Source organism: Gopherus flavomarginatus, chromosome 1, assembly GCF_025201925.1.
Source record: "Gopherus flavomarginatus isolate rGopFla2 chromosome 1, rGopFla2.mat.asm, whole genome shotgun sequence".
Lineage (NCBI taxonomy): Eukaryota > Metazoa > Chordata > Testudines > Testudinidae > Gopherus > Gopherus flavomarginatus.
In genome coordinates this window covers 7,065,677-7,091,978 of record NC_066617.1, presented here as the reverse complement: position 1 = coordinate 7,091,978, position 26,302 = coordinate 7,065,677, and the positions used below count along the sequence as shown (strand labels likewise).

Here is a 26,302-nt window from a genome sequence, read left to right as displayed (position 1 = left end):
GGGCCTCTGTCATGCTGACATGTCACCTTCTGGTGCTGTACCATTATGGCCAGGTGGCAATGGGCCTCTGTCACGCTGACGTGTCACCTTCTGGCGCTGTACCATTATGGCCAGGTGGCAATTGGCCTCTGTCACGCTGATGTGTCACCTTTTGGTGCTGTACCATTATGGCCAGGTGGCAATGGGCCTCTGTCATGCTGACGTGTCACCTTCTGGTGCTGTACCATTATGGCCAGGTGCCAATGGGCCTCTGTCATGCTGACGTGTCACCTTCTGGCGCTGTACCATTATGGCCAGGTCAGGTGGCAATGGGCCTCTGTCACGCTGACGTGTCACCATGTGGTGCTGTAGTACAGTTCCAGCCAGGCGCCAATGCTTCAGTCACACTGACGTGTCCCCGGGTGGCACAGTTCTGTTACAGTCACACGCCAATGCCTCGCTGACGTATCACCGTGTGGCACCACACTGTTAGAGCCAGGCACACTGTCACCCTGACGTGTCACCATGCGGCACGTTACCATGACAGCCAGGCACCAATGCACCCGTCATGCTGACGTGTCACTGTCAGGGTTGCCAAGGCTGATTGAAGCTTTTCTGGGAGGGTTTTTTTCCAACGTGCCGTAATGTCATTTGTTTAACTTTCCCGTTAAAATCTCCTGGCCCGCTTCCAACAGTCCCCGGGAGATGGATGCCGATTCCGGGAGGCTCACTCCAGGCCAATCCTGGAGGGTTGGCAACCCTACCGGGCGGGACGCACGCGCCCGCGCCTCCTCCCGCCACAGGATCGGGCATGAGAGGTGGCGGGGGCGCTAGTGGATGGGGGCACTGCCGGCTCGCGCGGCCTCCCCGCCCGCCTCCATCGCGCCTCATACACGCTCCCGCCAAAACCCCACAGCAGAGAGGCAAGGGGGAGGGGAGGAGCAACGGCTGACAGCGCGAGTGCGCCGTCTCCCCGTCCCCATGGCAACAGGCCCCTCCCTCTCCTTTGGGAAGGCTTCGCTTCCGGCCGGCGGCTGCGCGTGGTCGGCGCATGCCCAGTGACAGCCTGATGCCGCCGACTCCTCACGCGGGCGGGGTGAGTGTGGGAATACGGGGGCTCCCGGCCCCCTTCATGCCCCGGGGCGGTGGGGTGCGAGCCCCGCCCGCCTCCTCCGTTGGGGAGCACGAGCCGGCTGCTCACGGAGGGGGAGGGGCTCTGCCCCCCAGTGCCGCCGCGGCTGGGTCGGTTCCGTGCCCCTCCCCCACGGGGAGCGCTGGGTGGGCCCCGCGTGCGGCCCCTCCCGCGCGTGGCGATAGGGGGGGCACCGGCCACGCCCCCTCCAGCGAGTGCGGGTCCGCCAGTGGGGCTGGGTCCGCCCCTCGCGAGGGTCCGTGCCTGGCACTGGTGCCCCTTGGCAGCAGCAGCCGTTAACGTCCCTAGTGTAGACACTGCCTCTGTGCTGGGCACCCCCAGTAAAGTGGGGCTGATCTGCTGCCAAAGGGCACCAGCCGTTAACGTCTCTAGTGTAGACACAGCCTCTGTGCTGGGCACCCCCAGTAAAGTGGGGCTGATCTGCTGCCAAAGGGCACCAGCCGTTAACGTCTCTAGTGTAGACACAGCCTCTGTGCAGGGCACCCCCAGTAAAGTGGGGCTGATCTGCTGCCAAAGGGCACCAGCCGTTAACGTCCCTAGTGTAGACACAGCCTCTGTGCAGGGCACCCCCAGTAAAGTGGGGCTGATCTGCTGCCAAAGGGCACCAGCCGTTAACGTCTCTAGTGTAGACACAGCCTCTGTGCAGGGCACCCCCAGTAAAGTGGGGCTGATCTGCTACCAAAGGGCACCAGCCGTTAACGTCTCTAGTGTAGACACAGCCTCTGTGCTGGGCACCCCCAGTAAAGTGGGGCTGATCTGCTGCCAAAGGGCACCAGCCGTTAACGTCTCTAGTGTAGACACAGCCTCTGTGCAGGGCACCCCCAGTAAAGTGGGGCTGATCTGCTGCCAAAGGGCACCAGCCGTTAACGTCCCTAGTGTAGACACAGCCTCTGTGCAGGGCACCCCCAGTAAAGTGGGGCTGATCTGCTGCCAAAGGGCACCAGCCGTTAACGTCTCTAGTGTAGACACAGCCTCTGTGCAGGGCACCCCCAGTAAAGTGGGGCTGATCTGCTGCCAAAGGGCACCAGCCGTTACCGTCCCTAGTGTAGACACAGCCTCTGTGCAGGGCACCCCCAGTAAAGTGGGGCTGATCTGCTGCCAAAGGGCACCAGCCGTTAACGTCCCTAGTGTAGACACAGCCTCTGTGCAGGGCACCCCCAGTAAAGTGGGGCTGATCTGCTGCCAAAGGGCACCAGCCGTTAACGTCTCTAGTGTAGACACAGCCTCTGTGCTGGGCACCCCCAGTAAAGTGGGGCTGATCTGCTGCCAAAGGGCACCAGCCGTTACCGTCCCTAGTGTAGACACAGCCTCTGTGCAGGGCACCCCCAGTAAAGTGGGGCTGATCTGCTGCCAAAGGGCACCAGCCGTTAACGTCCCTAGTGTAGACACAGCCTCTGTGCAGGGCACCCCCAGTAAAGTGGGGCTGATCTGCTGCCAAAGGGCACCAGCCGTTAACGTCCCTAGTGTAGACACAGCCTCTGTGCTGGGCACCCCCAGTAAAGTGGGGCTGATCTGCTGCCAAAGGGCACCAGCCGTTAACGTCCCTAGTGTAGACACAGCCTCTGTGCAGGGCACCCCCAGTAAAGTGGGGCTGACCTGCTGCCAAAGGGCACCAGCCGTTAACGTCCCTAGTGTAGACACAGCCTCTGCATGCATCCGGCGAAGTGGGTATTCACCCACGAAAGCTCATGCTCCAAAACGTCTGTTAGTCTATAAGGTGCCACAGGACTCTCTGCTGCTTTTACAGATCCAGACTAATACGGCTACCCCTCTGATACTCAATGTCCCTAGTGTAGATACAGCCGTGTAGTACAGAGGGGCCCAATTGATCTGCACATCCCAAGGGTGTCCTGCAGATTGGCCAACTCTGGGAAATGGGAAGCACTGTCCTACAGTTATGTGTATGACTGTAGATAATGTTCAGGAGTTCCAGTCATGGACCAAGGCCCCGTTATGTTAGGTGCTGTGTAAACAGAACAAAAAGACAGTCTCTGCCCCAAAGAATTTACAGTCTAAAGCCTGATCTACACTGAAAACTTAAGTTGACCTAGCTATATTGCTCAAAGAAAATGTAGGTAAACTGACTTAAGTCCTATGGTAGATGCTGCTAGGTTGGCAGAAGATTTGTTCTGTCAACCTAGTTACTGCCTCTCAGTGAAGTGCATTTACTACAGTGATGGAAAAAGCCCTTATGTGGCTGTAGCAAGTGTGTGAGACGAGATAATACATAGATACAGACAGACCGGGGAGTATGAGGAAACAGAGAGTTAGGGGAACACTTAAAAGTTTAGTCAACTGAGCAGCATTGCTCAGAGGTGAAAAATCCACACCCCTGAGCAATGTAGGTAAGCAGACCTAACCACTGGTGTAGACAGTGCTAGGTCAACCTAGCTACTGCCTTTCAGGAAGGGGATTAACTATGGTCATGGGAAAACCCCTCCCGTCACTCTACTGCATGGCTACGCTGAAACTTGTAGTTGTGCTGCTGTAGTGTTTCAAGTGTAGACCAACCCTGAGACAAAATTGGTCAGTGTGATGTACAGTGGCCTCAGCATGGCAGCAGCCTAACTTGTCAAGTGTTTGGTAGGCATCATGGCAAAGGAGAGTTTGAAGGAGAACAATGAAATAGCTTTGAAGACAGGGCCGGTGCAACCATTTAGTGACCTAAGTGATTGCCTAGGGCGCTAGGATTTGGGGGGGGCGCCATTTTCTTCAGCAGCGACTGCGGCGGCCAGATCTTTGGCCGCCCCGGTCACTGACGGCATTTAGGTGGAGGGAGCTGGGACAGGGGGGTGCGGGGAGGGCCGCCTGCAGCAAGTAAGGGGGGGGCAGCATGCAGGGGAACTTCCCGCCCCAGCTCACCCTTGCCCTGCCTCCTCCCCGAGCATGCCGTCGCTGCTTCACTTCTCCCACGTCCCAGGCTTGTCGTGCCTAAGCTGATTGGCGCCGCAAGCCTGGGAGGCAGGAGAAGTGAAGCCGCCATGGTGTGCTTGGGGAGGAGGCAGAGCAGGGGTGAGCTGGGGCGGGGAGGGAGTCTCCGGGTTGAGGGGTGGGGAGCTGCCATAAGGGGGGGGGGCGACTCAGGGCAGGAGTACGGGGGGGAGAGGGCGCAAGGTGGAAGTTTCGCCTAGGGTGCAAAACATCCTTACACCATCCCTGTTTGAGGATGTTTATTCAGAATTCTTCCCAAGCATTAGGGGCAGCATGGGAGAAAGTGTGAAGCTGCTTATCTGAAATGTTCATGTATTTTACCATTAAGATGCAACTAATCTGATTCATTGGTATGTGATAACAGTTCAGTGAATGCATTTGTCCCAGTTTCTACATGTTATATACTCCGTCTTTGAATGGGAGCATAACAAATATTTAAGCAGGCAATTGTAGGAGGGAAGGTTAACTTTAGTGGAGGGTTATGGGTGTTAATTATGCTTAGTTAGATTTTCAAAGTATAGCAGTAATATCATGCGCAGACATAGTGAGCTATGGAGACGGTCAGGGTGGATTTAATTTAAATCATGGAAGACTCGAGTTAATCATGGTTTTCCACATAGAAGTGCATTCTTGTTGGTTGTTATAACCTTAATACATATTCTTCACAACTCAAGATGTGGGCTTCCTTTTAGAAGGTACACGCGATACATTTTTAAACAATGATTTATTTTGAAAACTTTTCAGATTAGTTTTAAAGCTATATCAGAAAATGAATGATTGTTTGGTTATTTCATTTACCAAAGGTAATTGAAGCAGATATTTATGAAGTCATTGGGAGGTGAACTATCTCCAATTTAAGAGATAAATCATTAATATTTGGAGGATTTTTTTGCCATGCTGTATTAGGAGGAGAACATCACCAGACAGACATTTAAATTGTTTTATTTAACTAAAGCAACGTTAAGTATTCTGGATTTTTTTTCTTCAGCAGCAAACATATATTTTAACAAAACAAGCTTATGTCCCTTGCTTCTCACATTTATCTCCAAACCTCTTCTCCTTGTCCAGGTCTATTCTACCCTCAACCATCTTCTATTCATTGAACTTTTTGAAACTTTGCACTTTTAGAGAGAGGTAAGGGATTGACTCTGTGTACACAAATTTGTAGAGGGACAACAGAGTTGAGGTCTGTTATTTCTCACCTCTATATATTATTTTATTTATTTATTTAAAAACATTTTTGCTGTTAACGAGCATGTTGCCTCTGGAGACACAAATCCAGAGTTTGAGAACTGCAAAACTAAGCATCTCTCATGGTATCATAGCATCGAGTCCCATTGGGTAGATAGAAAGATTAACCTAAATAATCTGTACAGAAGCCTGTGGAACCCCATAAAATTGGGTCCCTAATCCGTGAACTACTGAAACTCATTTACAAAACTTTCCTTAAACATGACATGAATATATTGTCTCATACTATAGAATTAGAATGTATAATCCCTATTCCGTGATGAGGTATCTTTGAGCTATAATGTATCTAGATACTTTTTGAGGAAAATAAACCTATTTTATAAAAAAATCCAATTTTAAATAAAAAAAATCAGATCTAAAAAAAAATCATTGATTTTTATCCACCGTGGAGGTGGTATTTTAGCGTACTAGCCAGTTCTCAGTCCAGCAGTGTATGTATAGTAGTACTTATTAAAGTGAAAGGGAAGTGTCCGTACAGGAGGACTGCAGGATCTTACAAAGTCTCTCATCCCTATGACTCTACACAGACTAGAAGAGAAAAAAATCTTGCCTATCACTTACTAAAGGACAGTAGCTTTCAAAAATGTACTGAATGGTTACTTAATCCATGTGACTCCCCCCATCCCCCATGTTTTATCCACAAAAGCTGGGGGTAAAGGTTTTTTTTAAGCATGTCTGTAATGTGAAAAATATGAACTTCCAGGAATTTGATAGTCTGAACTTGATTCTGCTTTGTTACCTAGTACATATTAGGACTAACTCTATTATAAAACTGGAGAGAGATGAGAATCTGGCCCTCCGTCCTGTGTGGGTAGATTTTTCCTTCCCCATGCCCAAATGGTAAAAGTAGCTCAGTGTTAATTATGGTCCTAATGAGTAGAGAATGCTCACAGAAGGAGTTATGTTAAAAAAAAGCTCCCCTCCGCCCTCCACCCCACAAAAAAGGACTGAATGCTATTTACTATTAAATATTAATCTGTAACTAGAAATTAACTCCCTAAATGCAATTTCCTAGGGACTGTTTAACATTTCTTTAGTCTGGTGCTGAAGGAGAGCAACACTATATAAATATCTTCATTCTTGTCTTTCACTATGCTTCTCTCTTTATAGATGATGCAGGGGGAACAGAGTCCAGTTACTTCCCTCATTGATAGAACCATCAAGATGAGGAAAGAGACTGAAGCCAGGAAAGTGGTTTTGGCTTGGGGACTCCTTAATGTGTCAGTTGCAGGCATGATTTATACTGAAATGTAAGTTCCCTAACAGTTTTAAAATGTAATCAATAAAAGGATGTCATTATGTTCCTAGATATTTCCATGTACCGTGGGTCAGAGAGATGCCAACTCAATTTTTTTTCTCTTTCAGGACTGGAAAACTGATAAGTTCATATTATAACATTACATACTGGCCACTGTGGTATATAGGTAAGTGATTGTACTTTGTGATGGTTTACTTATGTGAGGAAAGAGCATCTAAATTCAATCCTTTTGTTTTCTTTATGTCGGTATTTGAAAATTTTTAACCCACTTTTTGATCATACAGAAATCGGACTTGACTTTCCATGTCCAGTTTGGATCTGTCTGGGATTATCTCCTGTGACAAACTTGCAGCAAAAAAGGCTTATCTCTTATCTTAGATCAAGTTGCATGTGTGTTGAGGCTTTATATGGTGCTATAGGTGTGCTTTACATTTCATGTAGTAGTTAGACAAAGCTCTTTTTTTCAAGACACTTACCATCTAAATGAGAGAGGTGAAACTAACAAAGGATGAAAATGAAGGGTGGGAATAGACATGTAAGAGATCAGTGATAGCAAACCTTCGAACAGGCTGGGTTTGAGAGGGGGAGTTATAGGTTGTTCCGAACCTGGGGATGATATGAAAATGAAAGTATGTCGCAGCTTTAGGAGAAATTGCTTCACATTCATTAAACTCAGTGATGTGTCATCATGTCATGCATGTTGATATGTAAATATAACACTATTTAAACTAAACATAAATTAAACTAACTTGAGTATTGACTTCTAGCCCTTTAGGCAAATGGTGGAGTTACACTTGTAACCTTTAGAGATGTCAGCTGGTCTCGATTCCAAAATTTACTTCCTCTAAAGAATGTGAAGCTTATAAAGCAGCCCTTTCTTTGTTTGTGATTTTTTTTTAATTCACTTGTATGATTAAAATATTAGTCTTAAGTATATTAAACCTGTCTCCAGAGTTCTTGCATAATATATGTGCCAGACCATCTTTGCTAATAGCTGTTGATCCTCCATTAACTTATCTAATTTTTTTTAATCCTGTTACACTTTTGGTCTTCACAACATCCTATAGAAACGAGTTACACAAGTTGACTGTGCATTGTGTGAAGAAGTACTTCCTTCTGTTTGTTTTAAACTTGCTGCCTATTAATTTAACTGGGTGACCCTTTATCCTTGCATTATGTGAATGGGTAAATAGCGCTTCCCTGTTCACCTTCTCCATACCATTCATGATTTTACAGTTTTCTATCATATCCCCTCCCCATAGTCGTCTCTTTTCTAAACTGAACAGTCCCAGTCTTTTTAATTTGCCCTCATATGGAAGCTGTTCCATACCCCCTACTCATTTTTGTTGCCTTTCTCTGTACCTTGGCCAATTCTAAAATACATTTTTTGAGATCAGGCAACCAGAACTGCAAGTAGCATTTAAGGAGTGGGTGTATTATGGATTAATATAGTGGCATTATGATGTTTTCTGTTTTATCTGTTCCTTTGCTAATGGTTCCTAACGTTCTGTTAGGGTTTTTTTTGGATGCCATTGCACATTGAGTGGATATTTTCAGAGAACTATCCATGATGACTCCAAGATCTTTCTTGAGCGGTAACAGTTTATTTAGACCTCATCACTTAGGGTTATGTTTTCCAGTGTGCATTACTTTGAACTCATTGACAGTTAATTTCATCCACTGTTTTGTCGCCTAGTCACCCAGTTTAGTTAAAAGTACCCGTTAAAACTATTAAAATTATTTTGGTTAGCCATTTTAATCTTCAAGTTCACAGTCTACGTTTTACATCCCTATTTTGGACTTAACTGTCTTGAGTAGTTTTGTATTGTCTGCAAATTTTGCCACCTCACAGGTCACCCATTTTTCCAGATCATTTACAAATATGTTGAACAGCACAGGATCCTTGGGGGACCCTGCTGCTTACCTCTCTTCATTGTGAAAACTGATTATTTATTACTACCATTTGTTTCCATCTTTTAGCCAGTTACTGGTCTATGAAAGGACCTCCCTTATCCCTTGATTGCTTATTTTGCTTAAAAGCTTTTGGTGAGGGATCTTGTCAGGCTTTATGAAAGTCCATGGACACTATATCCACTAGATCACCCTTGTCCACATGCTTGTTGACCTCCTGAAAGAATTCTAAATAGATTGGGGACGTATGATTTCCCAGTATAAAAGCCCTATTGACTCTTCCCTAGCATATAGTGTTCATCTCTCTGTCAGATCATTTTGTTGTTTGCTATAATTTCAACCAATTTGCCTGGCATAGAGGTTAGGCTTACTGGTCTGTAATTGCCAGGATTGCCTCTGGATCCTTTTTTAAAAATCAGCATTACATGAGCTATCCTCCAGTTATCTGGTACTGAAACTGATTTGAGTGATAGGTTACATACCACAGTAGTAGTTCCGCTATTTCATATTTGAATTCCTTCAGAACTCTTGGGTGATTACCATTGGGTCCTGGTGACTTACTATTGTTTAATTTATCAATTTGTTCCAAACCTCCTCTTCTGACAACTCAGTCTGGGACAGTTCTTCAGTCTTGTCACTTAGTTAGAATGACTTGAATGTGGGGTTCTCCCTCATATCCTCTGCAGTTAGGACTGATGCAAAGAATTAATTTAGCTTCTCAGCAACAGCCTTGTCTTCCATGAGTGCTCCTTTAGCACCTTGATTGTCCAGATTGTCCAGTGCTCCTTTAGCACCTTGATTGTCACCATTTGGCAGGCTTCCTGCTTGTACTTTAGTAAACTTTTTTTTTAATTTAGTTTTGGTGAATAATTCATCTTTCCAAAATGGTACAAAGAATATACAGTAACTTTTACCATGGTATTGTTCATCTCAGCAGAGTGGGAAAACAACATGAGAGTCAAAGAGACATGGTGGAGAGGTAATATCTGGACCTCTGTAAGCTCAAAAGCTTTTATTGGACCAACAGAAATTGGTCCAATAAAAGATATTACCTCACCTTGTCTCTTTAATATCCTGTGACCAACAGGGCTACAACAACACTGCATACAGCATAAGATGTTAACAGTTATTGATTTTTGTAAATGGTGAGCAATTTAAGAACACTCTAAAATATAAAGAACTAACTTGTTAAAATAATGTGTGTTGGGTTTTTTTGTTCTAGAACTTGCACTTGCATCTTTGTTCAGTCTGAATGCCTTATTTGATTTCTGGAGGTATTTCAAATACACAGTTGCACCAACTAGCTTAGTTATGAGTCCTGGACAGCAGACCCTTCTTGGGCTTCAGAATGCATGTAAGTCTGACAATTATCTCTGGCAGCACTCTTTAAAATGGTGTCTACAAATGAGTTTGTAAATATTTAACTTTCTGAACAGATTGTCATAGGTCTCAACCTGGCATGGGCCTCCAAACAAACACAAATGTCTAGAAAAAGAAAAGAGATGCAGTCAATAACTTCTGAAGGGTAGGAGTGTTGATTCAGAGAGCATTTTGATTGACTTCACCTTACTGCTCCCTGCAGATGGGGTAACTAGGTGAAGTGGAATGAAAATTCAGACGATCAAGAAGTTACTTGATTACTGTGTACCAGTAACTTCATGAAAGAAAGTATTGAGTGATAAAGGGCCCTTTACTTCAGCAGAGAAAGGCATAACAAGAACCTATGGTTGGAAGCTGAAGCCAGACAGAGTTAACTTAGAAATAGGGAACACATTTTTAACAGTGAGGGTGACTGACTTTGGAACCAACTAGGAAGTGGTGGATTCTCCCTCTCTTGATGTCTTTAAATCAAGACAGAATGCCTTTCTGGAAGATATTCTTCAGTCAAACACAAGTAGGGGTTCTCAAATGGGGGGTTGTGACCTGTCAGGGTGTCGCAAGGTTATTATATGGAGGGTCACGAGCTGCCAGCCTCCACCCCAAACCCTGTTTCACCTCCAGCATTTATAATAGTGTTAAATATATATATATATTTTTAAAAGTGTTAATTTGTAAGGGGGGGGGTCGCACTCGGAGGCTTGCTGTGTGAAAGGGGTCACGAGTACAAAAGTTTGAGAACCACTGGCATGGGGATACTTGGGTTACATGATACGGCCAGTGTGAGGAGGTCAAACTAGATGATCGCACGTACCCTTCTGTCCTTAATCTATGGATTTGTATCACTGCTTCCAACATCTGAAAATGAATGCATATATCTGAACGGTTCATAATGTCTCTTTCATCTTTGTACCAAATGTGGAATGTCAGTACACTACTATCACACTCAACCAATCTGACCTCTGATTGCAGAAAAATGCCATCAGGGTGGAGGGACTTCATAGGAAAGCATCAATAAAGATCAGGAGCATAGAAGAACATCAGTAACGATTGTGGCATAGTGTGATTGATTTATGTGCAAAGATTAAAACAAGTATGTGTAACTTGACTAAACTATGAAGGGAACGTATCAGTCCGTGAGTATTCAAACTCTTTGGAGATGATATGTATAGGTAGGGTTAATAAAATGAAGTTAAAAAGGGAAACTTGCCCAAAGAACCTGACTGAAGCTCCTTACTAGAGACATTTTATATTAGATATGCCTATAATAGTGCTCTGGGCAAAGCACTCTCTTGCTGTTGTATCTAGGTACAGTACAAGGGTTTTAAAACAGCAGGGTCCATCCATAAGGAACAACCTCATAAAGAGTAGGAAATGTTCCTGCATTGACCGTAGGGAAGGACTGGATGTGACTTAATAGGTCTCTCATTATGTGTGTTACTATTATTTGTGTATACTGCTATGTTTGTAATAGTAAAGTGTCTAGAGGTCCTAGCTGAAATCAGGACCCTGTTGAGCTAGACTGTATATAAACACATAGTAAGATAATCCCTGCCCTGAAGTGGTTTCAGTCCAAATAGGTAGGATAGAGGGTGGAAGAAAGAGAGTATTCTTATTCCCACTTTGCAGATGGAGAACTGAGGCACAGAGGTGTAGTGACTCACCCAAGGTCACACACTGTATCTGTGGCAGAATTTAACCCAAGTCTTCTGAGTGGCAGTGCAGTTCCTGAACCACAAGATCATTCTTTTAGTCTGTCACAGCTCTGATTTCTGTGCTCGTGACTTGGCTGCTGAATTTTATGGCTCTGAGATTTCTTTCAAATCTCCTTTTCTGGTCTCAGTGTAGGATTTTCTTAAGATAGTAAAGAAATAAAATAACAATTAAGAAAAATGATCCAGACTGCTGCTCCTTAAGCCCTAATTCTGCTTTTTTCTTTTTTTTATTTTAATTACAGCAGTACAAACAACTCCACCCCGTGAGCTAGTGACAAAGCAAGTCCCTTCTTCAACACCTTCTCCTCCAATCCTGGGTCAGAGCGTGCTGAGTTACAGCCCATCTCGCTCACCTAATACCAGCCCAAAGTTTGCCTCTGGTTGCATGACTGGGTACAGCCCCCAGCTACAGGCTTTGTCAGGCAGCAGCGGTTCTTATAGCACTGCTGTGACCTACTCACCAAACAGCAACTACAGTAAGGTAATAGCCTTGATAACCCAATGTAACAAGTTGGAATTTGCTTATTAGATTGCTTGTATTGTGCCCTACACTGCAGAACCTGATTCTCCAGTAGTTTGCACCTTGTGTATTTATTTACACTTTTTGCACAGCAGATGTAAAATTTTACCCAACAGGAATTCTCCAATCTCCCACTGGTGATAGATTTTATTCACTTTGCACCACCTGGCGGGTGATGCAGTAGGAATTTAAATAAACCAGCCAGCAACTGAAACATACTAAAGCCAAATTGATGTCTAGTTTAGCAATGCAGTAACAAGTTGGATAAATACATTAATTTTGTTTACAAATTGAACCTAATAAGTAGAATTCCAGCTTTACAAAATAACACAATCCTCACTCTATTCCCCACAGGTATCCAGCTTCAGTCCCTCCCCTGGGGGCTCACCATACCCCACCAGCATTGGACCAGTGGAAAGCAGCGGGCTGAGGTCTCGGTACCGTTCTTCGCCAACTGTGTATAACTCCCCTATTGGCAAAGAAGACTATATGACAGACCTAAAGTCCCTGGACAGCTTCCTTCAAAGTGAAGAAGAGAAGCAACATCGAGTTCAGCTGGGTAAGTAAGTAGCTCTGTTTGGTCTAAAAGTTGTTGGTTTTTTTAAGTGCATTTGTGGGATGGTATTCCAGTTCCTCTCATATAAGTAGACACAGATGTGCCAATCTTAATGAAATGGACTTAAGTCATTTGCACAGTATCCACCCTGTAGAAGGCTGATGCAGAACAAGTTAAGTCTTTTACTGAATAGTCTAAGTGAGATGTCAAGCAGAGCTCCATGATTTCTACAGCCCTTTGCAACACAGAAGCCTTGGGGAAGCTTTCCAGAGAATAAAGCCTTGTGGTATAGATAGAAATGTACCGCTGTTGACACTCTGGAGACAACTCATGAATGTCTATAAATGACAAACTATATCTGTATAGGACTTACTGGCCTACAGTAAAGAGCCAGGGCCTTCATCTTGACGAGGTGTGGCCTGTGGAGAAGGCATCTCTGATCAAGATGCCAAGTAATCTGCAGATGACCTGTGTCCTGAAAAGACACTTTTTATTATTGAGATGACTGTGACTGATGATATTTTACATAGACTGAGTTTGGCATTTGGGTTCATAGCAACTTGTGGATGGCGTCCCTCCTGTCAAAGCGTAAATGCTGTGACTTGTCATCTGTACAGGAACCTTGCACTGCTTAAAAACTGTTTGCAATCAACATGGAGTAATTATTTGTTTACTGAATGGATAATTTCAGGGAGTTCAGATTCCAGCTCTCCTTCCAGCAGTCCGAGTCTTTGGAACTACAGCCGTTCCATGGGAGACTATGCACAGATGCTGAGGAAGTTCCAGTACCAGCTGGCCTGCAGGTCCCAAGCCCCATCAGCACACAAAGATGAAGCTGATCTGAGCTCTAAGCAGGCTGCAGAAGAGGTAAATAGAAAACTCAAGGGAATCGGGACAGAAAAAGATACAGTTGTGAATTTTGCAATCTTTTGCAAGGATTTGGATGTGTCTTCCATTCACATTACTGGAAAGAGCGGATAAATCCCATAGCATTGAATTGCCTTCATATAATTTAGAAAAATATTTTCTTGCTACAAATTTATATTCCAAACTTCAATCTGAACTAGTTTGTTGTACATTACCTTCACCAGTAGAGGGCAATTATAGATTTGTTTGGGGTAAAAAAGTGACTTCTGACCAAACACTTCTGGATATATCTGCTGTATAGAATTTTATAGTTTTAGTATTTATTTTGTGAGCAGTGGTGGGAAACAGTAAACACAGATTTAACCTTTTCCTGTCTTAACCAATTTCTCACAAACACCTTAATTATGTAGTAATATATAACAATTCTAGATAGAGTAGTTCAGTCTGGAGTTCAAAAACTGGTAGTTTGACTGCGTTCTTGGACTTAGTGATGTTGAAAAATCCTCTCTTCTGTCATTTTATACTATGGATAAAGGTGTTTGTAACAGTAACAATTAACTGCATCTAGTGGATTTCAAGCAGCTGAACATATATTGAAAATCCTCCTTTGCGCTTATACATGCTCAGTGGATTTTGTGAGGCACATGGAGAAGAGTACCGCACATCTGACTTTAGTGTGGCCAATAGGAGTAGCTCTTAACTTGCCTGTCTTTTAATTAAATGTTACCCCTTTTCTCTACCCTGCACATTGATTTAGTGTAACTTTCCATTAACTTAAACCTTTTCTAGAAATCCTACTAGCTTAGACCAGTTTTATCCGAATACAAATAGCTATAGGTACCAAAATAGTGCATCTGGACTTGGTGTGTTAAACTAACTGGTATATAGTCCTCATGAAATGCCCTGTGAGAGATGAACATTCTAAAACCTAGCTGGGCCTTATGATGGGCACGCTGTAATTAGTATCCATAAAATGGCTTGGCCTCCAAAAGCCACATTGTGTTCAGCTGGGTTCCTATATCTTTGCAATAAGTCTCTTAAACTACTTAACTTTTTACCTAGGTTTGGTTGAGGGTGATAACGAATCGACAACTACTCAATCATGTGGACTCATGGACAGCTAAGTTCAGAAATGTAAGTCCTATCATTGTTCTTTAGAGTCTAATATTTGAGTATCCTGTCCTTATTTCTGCAGAACTCAGAACTAGAAAATACATGAGTACATCATCATTTGCCTCAGCCTTAATGGAACTGAGTTACGGTATAAACTTGGTAGTGTGTAATACTTCCTTAATGATCTTTGATTTGTAACAGAACTCTTGCTTTTTGATCTAATTGTATTATATTAGAATGGTGGGAGAGGGGAGAAATTGAGTTGCCACATGTGTACCTAAGGTTATAGAAAGAACTACAGAGTGTATTTGAAGATTAGCATATGGCTGTGTAACTAGCAACTAACACAAAGCACGCTCACAAAGGACCATATTAAGTTTACACGTTCAACCTTAACTCGTGCACTTGCTGACTTTTGTGCTATGACATCCTGGAAACTTCAAATTGTAAAGTTCATACCAGTGAAAATGGGTAGACTTGTTTTTCCCTTTTCCGCGACTCAACCCGCTGACTCTGTTTTCCTCAAACATTTCAAAATAACTCACCTGGGCTGAACTGAAGCATGGAAAATCCCATCCACAAGGTTAAAATTTTCCAGAAGGTCTGAACAGCTGAAAAGTTAGAATGAAAATCCTGACGTAAGAACTGTTTGTTGTTTCTGCTATTGCTAATGCAGACCTGACTACACTTCAAGGTAAAAGTATTAGGTAATCAAATAACAAACTACTCCAACACACCGTTTGTTGGAGTTCATGGCGCTCCCCAGGCATGTTTGTTTGTTAAGCCAATAATATCCATGAAAAGCTCAAGTGTTCACAAATAATATATTTCTGTCGGCATCCTTCTTCCTTAAAATAGACTGTGGGAATTATGGACACATGCAAGCATAAATTAACTGTTTGTGGATGACTTACTGCTCTTCATACCATTACTCCCCTCACCATCCAAAAAGTCTGTATCATGGTCTAGAAATGTTGTCTAGAACTCACTCATTGAACTCTTTTAATAGTCATTCAAATGCTACCATAACCTGATAGTCTGTTTACTTAATAACTTTGTATATCTCTTCTGCTTCCTTAAATGTTTGTTGTTCACCTTTTTTACTTCGCAGTCATAACAGTAATTCAGATACTGATTAGGGTATAGTACCACTTCACATAGACTTCCTGTTGCTTCTTATCTTTTTAATTGTCTGCCTTTCTCTGCTCTTCTAGTGGATTAACGAGACTATTTTAGTGCCACTTGTGCAAGAGATTGATTCTGTGAGCACTCAGCTGAGAAGAATGGGGTGTCCAGAGTTGCAGATTGGAGGTACTGTATGGAGATACTGTTATAGATTTAGTTCAGTTCTCATTAGTACCTGTGCTCAGGATGAAAACTTCAAGACAGAAAAGGGTATTCTTTGCAACGTTAAGAACTAGAAACAGGTGTTTTTTTATGAGAGAGAGCTTGGATTATACAGCAACTTCCACACGTTCAGAATTGCAGAAAACACAGGAACCTTGTTACAGCTGCATCAGCGAGAGGACTATGTTCATTCCAGCTGAGCCTCCTGAGGCAAATCCCTTAATAAGACGATAACCTGGTATTTGATCTCTAACTGTTAGACGCTCTTATAGCTGCTAGCCTGGATTCTATCTTCAGTTAAACTAGTGTTTAATCTGAAGTAATTCCACTTATTTGCATTGTTACATCAAACTGAGCGCAGAATTTGGCCTTCTATTTTGTAGGTTGCTTAAGCTTTAATCTCTCCTTAAAACCACTTCTGCTGTGACACGTATGAGAAATTAACCAACTAATAATGGCTAGATGGAGAGGAAGTTAGGAATCTGCTATATACTTAGTCAAATGGAACACTAGAAAGTTTGTCGTATCCCCTTTTTCCACCAGTATAAGTGTCTTTTGTCTCATAGGAGGCAAGGTTTTCAGGACAGGGACTGTCTTCCTGTATGTGTGGTGCCTAGCATGTTTTGTATGCTGTGATGATGTAAATAATACAGGCTCAATCTTTCTCTCAGTGAAGTAAACATAGGAGTAAACTTCTCTAGGATCAGAATTTGGTATTTGGCAACATCAGTAATGATGTAGTGTGCCAACTATTCCTAGGACCCAGCTTCTCAGAGTGCAACAGGCAAGCAAGCTGAACAGAATGTGTCACTTCTTTGTAATAGTCTGTTAATGAGCTTCTGAGTAGGTGAGGATGTTCAATGTTCTGCTATGGCCTTAGATCAGATGTGCTGGTGCTCTTTTGTATTGCAGAAGCCAGTATTAGTAGTCTGAAACAAGCCGCTCTTGTTAAAGCTCCACTCATCCCCACGCTGAACACTATAGTGCAGTACCTGGACCTTACACCGAACCAGGAATATTTGGTTGAAAGGATCAAAGGTAAATGGTCATCATGCACACTTAAAATGTGCTTCATTACAGTTCTCATGTGTCAAGTGTTAGTGATGTTGAACACTGTCAACAAGACCTTTGAACTTGTGTATTTCCACTACTTGAAAAGCAGCCCCTCCTTCATACCTGCAGAGACCCAAGTATTTGTAATTTTCTACTCTTGTTTAAAGTGACTTAATGATGTGGGATCTTAATGTATTTACAGTACTCTTAAAACAAAAGCTTTGTCACCTTTTGAATGTGTTCTGGAAGCTTATTGTTGGATTTAATCAATCTCTTCTCTTACTACTTTATCACTCCCTGATTTAATTCCAAATAAAAATGAGTTTTAGGATTTAAATCTTTTTTTAAATCCTGCTGGTGATTTTTAAAGTTTGCTTTGCAAGTGTTTCTTGCATGCATTTCTCATGTATACAGCACCATAAATATGCATGATGTCTGAAACAGACATAACAGATTTCCTTCTTCCACTTCCATTTCCAACCTTGCCCCAAAATAACTTCATATAAACTCTGTTGCCTTTAGAACTTTCTCAGGGAGGATGCATGAGCTCATTCCGATGGAACAGAGGAGGAGACTTCAAGGGCCGTAAATGGGATACTGATTTGCCCACTGATTCTGCTGTAAGTTTGCATAGTTGTGTTTGATGAGACTTAAAATGCATTATTTTTCAGTGCTAGTAGTAGGATACAGCTTGTGAATCTCTTGAGGAACATGATCCAAATCCTGCATACCTCATTTACCCAAGTAATCCCATTGCACTCAGTGAGATTACTTGATAGAATTATGCAAACCAGATCTAGCCCTATATAGATCACAAAAATAATGTTGTTGTGTATCTTAATCTTATGTCACTCTTATTTAGACATAATTAAAATGCCTCTTTAATAGCTGTAGTGGATGTGGCCTGACTTGCTCTAACCTCTCTACTGAAGTTGTTTTTCTACACTTGGACACAATTAAGTAATCATCTGCATTCAAATGAATCTTTTCTATAAAATAATTCCTAATACAGGAACAAATTATTAAATGACTTCACCTTGATTAAATGTCTAATTTCAGTTCTCCAAAGCAGATTGCAAAGTGAACAGACATGAAAGAATAATAAACATGGATTGAGTGGCCTTGCGCCCATTTAAATGAATATTGTTTGCTGTGAAATCCTAAATGACTAACTCCGAGGAGTAAATAATCTAGTTAGAGAGAGACTTTCAGTGTGGCTCAGCCGAGCAACCTGAGAGACCAGAAGACAAGTGTTTCTCACCAGAAACAGTAACATGTACTTGAAAATAGTGAATTAAAATATTACTTCCGTTGTCAGAAAACTAACACAACATAGATACAAAGAATAAGGACACATAGCTGAGTTAAACAATTCTGAGGATTTATTTTTCTTGCTGTCTCTGCAAGAAAAGATAGCTGAAGTCCTGCCTTGAGTCAAGTGGTAACTTACCAGTTCTTAAGGGAAAGCACTCAGTCATGGGGTAGAACACCACATCTTGTAATTGAGCCTTTTTTCCCCCTCCCACAAACTGCCAGATGAGATGCCATTGGAGACTATATTGAATATCTAAATACTAATAAGACAAGACAACTTCTCACAAATCAGGGGTTAACAGAAGCTTAGGATGAATGAGTTACTAGTTTAAAATGTATTCAATGTACATTGAGGAAATGTTAAAATTGAAAACTTCAGGACAAAAGTCAACAAATGCAAAATTGCAGTTTATGCAATATGAATGTTACAGTAAGAACCTTAATATTGACTATACATTTAACACTAACATACAGTAGGTAGAGTTTCATTTTATCTGCTTGCCACTCTGTACTGGTTCTAGCACTCTTCCCCGTATATAGGGCGTACTTGTTCAGACTGAGAGAGGTGGGCTTAAGTTTTACAAAAACGTCAATGTGTGAGTATACTGTTTGCTAAACCATGGTTGGTTTGAATCTGTCAATCTCAATCAAACCTTTCAAGTTAATGGGGGAGGAGGGAAGGAATTAAAATAAATATTCTGGTTTGGGGCCCATGTTCACTACTAAATTCTGCAACTTTGCTTTGAGTTGCAGAGATAAAAACACTTCATGTCTGAGCCTCGGTATAGCCTATGACATAGAGCCATCTCTGGAAGGGAATGGGTACGCCGCATTGTGGCTGACATCTTTTTGTTCAGCTGACAGATGAGTCTTGACTTGTCAACATCTTACGTAAATATTCTGGCCAATTTCAAGCATTGGGCCACCAAGGAAAGTGGTTAAAGCACTCCACTGCTTTGTCCCTTTTTAAATTTACTGGCGGTCAGTCAAAGCTGCAATAGGTTCACTGTCCCTTGGATTCTGTAACGAGTATCTGAGACAGTTAAAGATTAACCTCTTTATTGTAGCAGTTGGTTCTACAATCTGTCTAATGGGCACTAAATTCTGATTTATTTTTTTCTTCAGATCATTATGCATGTGTTCTGCACTTACCTGGACTCCAGGCTGCCTCCTCACCCAAAGTATCCTGATGGCAAAACATTTACCTCGCAACACTTCATTCAAACACCAGATAAGCCAGGTATTGGCATCCTTGGTCCCTTTGTTTGCTCGGATGGACTGCTTGGCTCATGTCCTTTATGTCCATATTACTACTTAAATTTCTGTTCATAGATGTTTCAAATGAGAATGTGATTTGCATCCACCAGAGCACCATCAACCCTCCCCACTATGAGCTTATCTACCAGTGCCAAGTCTACAATCTACCCAAGGTATGAACATGGTGCTTTTCTTCTGATACCTCAAGAAAGCTACATACATTCTGAAAACTCTGATGTTGATTGGTTAGCTTTTTTGAGCAGTCAGGTTTATTGACTGGGAAATTGTCTTTGAATATAGCAAAGGTCAGTGCAATGTACAAGGCAACATGTTACCTTGATCTAGTCATAGCTCTTGGCATGTAAGTTGCTACTGAATAACACCATTACCATAAAGAGCCTCAGTAGAGTACCGAAGGCAGTATCTTCCCCTTGTTGCATGTTCTTTTGGTAAGTTACTAGTGTTTAAAATAAATAAATGAAGACCCCAGAGGTCTGTGTTAATTCTTCAGTGCCACAGATCTTGTGTCTCTTACCAGCAAAAGTCTGTTGGAAAAATTACCATTCTCAGAATCAAAAGGTTAAATTGATGCTGTTGGATCCCTGGTCAAACCTTGAGCCCTAGTTTCAGAAATGATCGTCAATTCCTCTAATCCTTAAAAGAGCTGGAAGGTCATAATCCAGCCTAACAAATTTTCTCTTTTTTGCATTTGTCCAGCTGGAGGATGTAAGCAGTGTCCCAAAACTAACTTAAGTCCTGGAGGTTCATTATGGTGAAGAAGACCATAATATTATTCCTTTGGTAATGGTTTCTCTTCTATAGCAGTTTTCAGGTCAGCATAGAAACTCCATAATGACATCTTGCTAGTGAGGTGCAGCCACTTCTGGTGTGGAGTATGACAGCTGTTTAACAGTGCAAAGCAACATTACACAAAAACTTCGGACAGAAAGTGAAGGGTTTTCTTTTAAATAAGAAATTATGCAGAACTTTCAGACTGAATATTTTATGTATGTATTAATCTTCACCCTCTTTCCTTCCCGTGCATTCAGGGCAGAAACAACATGTTCCATACCTTGCTTATGTTCCTGTGCATCATAAAGACAAAAGAATCTGGGATGCTCGGGTAGGTATAGAGTGCCATGAATCCCTGCATGTAGTACAGGCTGAGAACAGTAACATTCCCTGTTGTAAATAAGCAGTTTAGCTTCATGTAGACTGATCTTTCTTGGAAGGTGGTAAGATGATAGGGAATAGCCAGCATGGATTTGTAAAGAACAAATCGTGTCAAACCAATCTGATAGCTTTCTTTGATAGGATAACGAGCCTTGTGGATAAGGCAGAAGCGGTGGATGTGATATACCTAGACTTTAGTAAGGCATTTGATACGGTCTCGCATGATATTCTTATAGATACACTAGGAAAGTACAATTTAGATGGGGCTACTATAAGGTGGGTGCATAACTGGCTGGATAACCGTACTCAGAGAGTAGTTATTAATGGCTCCTAATCCTGCTGGAAAGGTATCACAAGTGGGGTTCTGCAGGGGTCTGTTTTGGGACCGGCTCTCTTCAATATCTTCATCAACGACTTAGAAGTTGGCATAGAAAGTACGCTTATTAAGTTTGCAGACGATCCCAAACTGGGAGGGATTGCAACTGCTTTGGAGGACAGGGTCAAAATTCAAAATGATCTGGACAAATTGGAGAAATGGTCTGAGGTAAACCGGATGAAGTTCAATAAAGACAAATGCAAAGTGCTCCACTTAGGAAGGAACAATCAGTTTCACACATACAAAATGGGAAGAGACTGTCTAGGAAGGAGTATGGCAGAAAGAGATCTAGGGGTCATTGTGGACCACAAGCTAAATATGAGTCAACAGTGTGATACTGTTGCAAAAAAAGCAAACGTGATTCTGGGATGCATTAACAGGTGTATTGTAAACAAGACACGAGAAGTCATTCTTCCACTCTACTCTGCGCTGGTTAGGCCTCAACTGGAGTATTGTGTCCAGTTCTGGACACCGCATTTCAAGAAAGATGTGGAGAAATTGGAGAGGGTCCAGAGAAGAGCAACAAGAATGATTAAAGGTCTAGAGAACATGACCTATGAAGGAAGGCTGAAAGAATTGGATTTATTTAGTTTGGAAAAAAGAAGACTGAGAGGGGCCATGATAGCAGTTTTCAGGTATCTAAAAGGGTGTCATCAGGAGGAGGGAGAAAACTTGTTCACCTTAGCCTCCAATGATAGAACAAGAAGCAATGGGCTTAAACTGCAGCAAGGGAGATTTAGGCTGGACATCAGGAAAAAGTTCCTAACTGTCCGGGTAGTTAAACACTGGAATAAATTGCCTAGGGAGGTTGTGGAATCTCCATCTCTGCAGATATTTAAGAGTAGATTAGATAAATGTCTATCAGGGATGGTCTAGACAGTATTTGGTCCTGCCATGAGGGCAGGGGACTGGACTCGATGACCTCTTGAGGTCCCTTCCAGTCCTAGAGTCTATGAATTGTAAATTCCTGTAGAAACCGTCTGTATTCACTATATGGCAATTTCTTGCTGGTCTGCGAACATCCTATTTCTTTCACTCCCCCCAACACTCTCTTTTGGCTGCCTCCTACACTCTTATGTTAAATAACTTAAAACTTGCCATTTGCATTTCTAACAGAAATACAGAACGTTATTCTTTCTCCTCAAGCCCGAGACAGGGACGTGAGGGCCCTTTTCTCCTTATGAACTAAGATATAAATCTGCCTTAAAAAACTGACTCTACTTTCACTTTCCAGTAACAGCGAAAAGTTTTCATTTCAAGATGAGCTCTTCAAACACAAGAGCTTTACTCTGAACTTCCATGGGGAAAATCAAGCTCCTCAGTTCCTAAGAAGACTAATTCAGGGCAGCAAATGTGGACTGACAATTAAATGCACTTAAAAAAAAAAGTACTATGGGGAATCATGCACCCTTATGTCCTACAGAAATCTGGGATAGGGGCACTTAAATTATGGGAGTTCTAAGGAGTATCAAATTGATTAAGCAAAGAAAATTAGAACACTAAAATGAAATGCAAATTTGTTTTTAAAAGCTCCTTGTACTTATATAAGCCTCTAGGTGCATAAAAAGAGTTGAATTTTTTTGCAGGCTGACAATCTTTTGGAGTGCAAACTGTGGAATATTGGCCTCTTTAGTCACTGCCTGGCTAGATCCTAGCTTGAAATCCACTGTCATCGGAAATATAGATATAAGTAGATGCCATCATTAGCCACTAATCTTTGCTTTTGGAGCAGTATAAGAAATTTTGAATATGCGTATTGGGCAACTGTGCCTACATTGGCATAAAAGTGAAGTCCAGACTTTCCCATTTAATTCCTGTGGGATTGTACTCTGTTCATAGTGAAGGACAACTCCTAAATAGAAGGAACCTTTGGCAGGGATTGAAAGAACTGCTGGAGTCAGGGGCTTGCAACCTGACCTGGCAACTTTCTTTTATAACAAAACTTTGCTTTAAATGTAGGTTTGTGCTTATTGTTATTTTATTATTGACTTTGTCTTTGCAGGCGGGTAAATCTTGGCTTATCAGGAGTGAATGTTCTGTGGATCTTGGGAGACTAGTACATCATGGTTCACTGAGGATGGCCTCCACCTTCACATAGTGAGAAACAATTGTGCATCTCTGAGATAACTAAGTAGCTTATTACACTTGTGCCTTGAACATAAACCTACATCAATGTATTAGTGTGATATCCTTGTGAACATAGGATACGTTTACATTCAATACACTGTTTGCATGAGAACATGCTTCCAGCATTGAAATACTCCTATCAACTTTTATTGCGCAAAGACGTCTGTTTACAGCTTCCCACCTTCACATGCCCTACTTTAGAAGCCTTCACCAGTCTTCTGGCTGAGTTGCCCTCCAGAGGCCATCATTGCTGATACTTGAATTAGAAGCAGCTCAATGTTACCCCCACCAGCTTGGGAAATGAATTGTGAACCCATCTCATCTACATGGCAGGGTAGAATACTACAGTGCAACTTGGACTGCCCTCCTAAGGTTGTACACTGCTGCTTGGTACTTATTACTTAAGTGCTGCCACTTGAAAAATCAGTCACTGCAAGTGTGGCCAAGTACAAGATCCACATGCACTAGGAAACGCTGCATAACCAGGTTTCTCTTTGGCTTATGCAGAAAGCTTGTGGCTAACCATCATTGGAGTGCAAGTGTAGTGGGATTTTGTGGCACCACCACACTTTTAAAGTGGCTGCACTGAAGGTGTAAGTGAAAGAAAACTTCAGACCCTACACACCAGTTAGGGTATATTCTTATGGACCTTTTTTAAAAAAACAAAATTACCCAATATCTTTTAAACTTGAGTGTGTTTGGGGCAACAGAACGTTGCTGATGTCTTGACTGCAACTGAAGTCTTGCCCTAATGTCATTTATTTTTTTTTAAAGTTCTAACATTAGTATTTCTGGTATTAATCCCCTATTTTAGAGTTGTTCGAGCTGTAAAAAAATTTACTCTAAAATGGAACATAGCTTCAGTGTTTCTGCATAAGAACAAATTTTACACTTAAATCAGGATGTCCGAGGAGTCCAAAGGGACATCCTCTCCTCCACCTCCATGTAGCCCCATATTGCTGTGAATTTCTTTATAACCAAGGACAAACAGATGCAACTTGACCAGCGTTAGTCATTGGAGGGAGTTGAGGCTCTGCTGTTTTTTCCTGCCTGGGGCAGATAGCAATGACCCAGAAGCAAGAATCAAATGTATGACTTGAACTCCTATCCTCTATGGGAGGCACGTCACTTTAGATCCTCAGACCAGCCAACACTTTATTTTGAGAAGAGACCTGTTCTGCTCTTTACTACAAGTATATATAATGATGGGGTGTCCCTGGATAACCTAACGTGTTTTTTTTACAGTTATATAAGCAATTGCTCTGCAATGTAGACTAGTTGCTCCTTGGAAAAAAATGAGTTACACTTGTTTTAAACAAAATGGATTCCTACATGTATGCCAAGGTTTTTTCCTATAGGGATGAAGGATCCATGGCAAATTGTGGTAACCAGGGAATTTTAAAAATGTGTGTTTATAGGTTCTTTTTTAAAAAAAAAAATATTGTGGGGGCAATTTCAGAAGGGTAATGTTAAGGGTCCTCCTGTTTCTCTGTCTCCTGTCGTAAGGCATGAGGTTAAAGCCGGGTGGCCTACTTAATTTTACCCTTTCAACCCACAATGATCAGAACACTGAGACCTTAATGTCACTGTGTTAAACTGCTAACGATGATGCTCTGTGGAGTCCTGCTAAAAGTATTCCTCCAGGATTCAAAAAAAGAGCTGGCTGGTTAGACTTGTGAAGAATACACGATTTGTATTAGTTTTACAATGACTACACTCTTTCTTTTGTACTGTTTTCAGTTTTTTTACTGAACTGTGGATTGCATACCTAGACAAGAGCAGGTGGGGAGGGGTTTGGAAATGTGTCCTTTTTAATATGCTCAGCACAATTACCATTCATTATCTCAGTTAGACTTTTTTTTAATGAATGAGCTGAACTTACTACCATTGTCTGTCAGAACTGTATCTTATTCAAGATACAACTTCCCCAAGGGGAGGTATGAATTTTTCCTTGAGATCAGGCTGTTAACAATGGTTAATTTGGTGCCTGTATTAAATGGGTTCATTTGGTTAAACATTTGTGTGTGGTTTTGTGCAGTAACAAATGGCATATTTTGTTATCCAAATATCTGTTTACACACGCCATATCATCTAGTTTGAGACTTATTTCCACATTATACAATTCATTGTCAGGTTTGCATGATAGTTCATCTGTAGCAATGAGTAACAGTAATGTGGCATGTTTTGCTTAGGATAGGTGGCAAAGAACTGATAAAATTACTATTTGAGTGGCATTTATTTAAGGTAGGAAGGAAAGTGGTTTAGTCTGGTAACAATCATTCTCATGTTGGTGCTTGCCATTCTCATTGAAGCTCAAGGGTATCTGAAGGCAGACAGTAGATCTGTTTTCCATCCTGAAGACTGCACATATCTCGTGAGACAGCCCAGCAGCAGGAAATTCAACCATTACAGTTCTAAAACCTCTAGTACTAAAATATATCACATGCTTCTTCCTTTCTGATCTTTCAAATTGTTTGGGAATGGAAGAGAGAAATAAACATAATTGCTGATGCTTCTTAAAAAAAAGAAGAAAGCTGCAGAGTTCAAAATTTACTTGGGTTTTTGGTCTGAAATCTGAACAAAGTTAGCTAATAAGTTCTTCAGGAGTAATATCTTATCCAAGGGCTACTCTTTCCTTGAAACCAACATAATATCTAGTATTAAAATTATATATATATGCAAACTCAATATTAGTGATCAGACTATAGAAGAAAGCTCAACCAAATTTTGTTTAATTGTTTGGAGCCTGCCAGTGTTCCACTGAAAGTGCCTACTGTCCTGAGTGCAAATATTATGTAGGCAGCGTAGCCTAGTCCTCTACCCCAGTGGCTCTCAACCTTTCCAGACTACAGTACTCCTTTCAGGAGTCTCATTTGTTTTGTTTACCCCAAGTTTCACTTCACTTAAAAACTAGTTGCTTACAAAAGCATGCGTAAAAATATAAAAGTGTCACAGCGCACTTACTGAAAAATTGCTTACTTTCTCATTTTTACCATATAATTATAAAATAACTCAATTGGAATA

General features: G+C 41.9%; 1 protein-coding gene across 3 annotated transcripts; it reads left to right on the top strand.

The window, feature by feature from the left end:
* Nucleotides 1-990: 990 nt before the first annotated feature.
* Nucleotides 991-25,293, top strand: TMEM209 (transmembrane protein 209). 3 transcript variants are annotated; one of them, XM_050936919.1, is made up of 15 exons: nucleotides 991-1,075; nucleotides 6,425-6,564; nucleotides 6,680-6,738; nucleotides 9,706-9,837; nucleotides 11,818-12,056; nucleotides 12,450-12,654; nucleotides 13,343-13,518; nucleotides 14,581-14,652; nucleotides 15,846-15,942; nucleotides 16,891-17,016; nucleotides 17,554-17,651; nucleotides 19,471-19,585; nucleotides 19,678-19,775; nucleotides 20,652-20,725; nucleotides 23,154-25,293. In XM_050936919.1, exons 1-15 carry the CDS (start codon nucleotides 1,031-1,033, stop codon nucleotides 23,206-23,208), a joined length of 1,731 nt encoding a protein of 576 aa, XP_050792876.1. In that variant the 5' UTR covers nucleotides 991-1,030; the 3' UTR covers nucleotides 23,209-25,293. The 3 variants fall into 3 exon arrangements, with proteins under 3 accessions (XP_050792876.1, XP_050792874.1, XP_050792875.1); XM_050936917.1 differs by lacking the exon at nucleotides 9,706-9,837 and having other exon boundaries at nucleotides 1,015-1,075; XM_050936918.1 differs by lacking the exon at nucleotides 23,154-25,293 and having other exon boundaries at nucleotides 1,015-1,075; nucleotides 19,713-19,775.
* The last annotated feature ends 1,009 nt before the right edge of the window (nucleotides 25,294-26,302 follow it).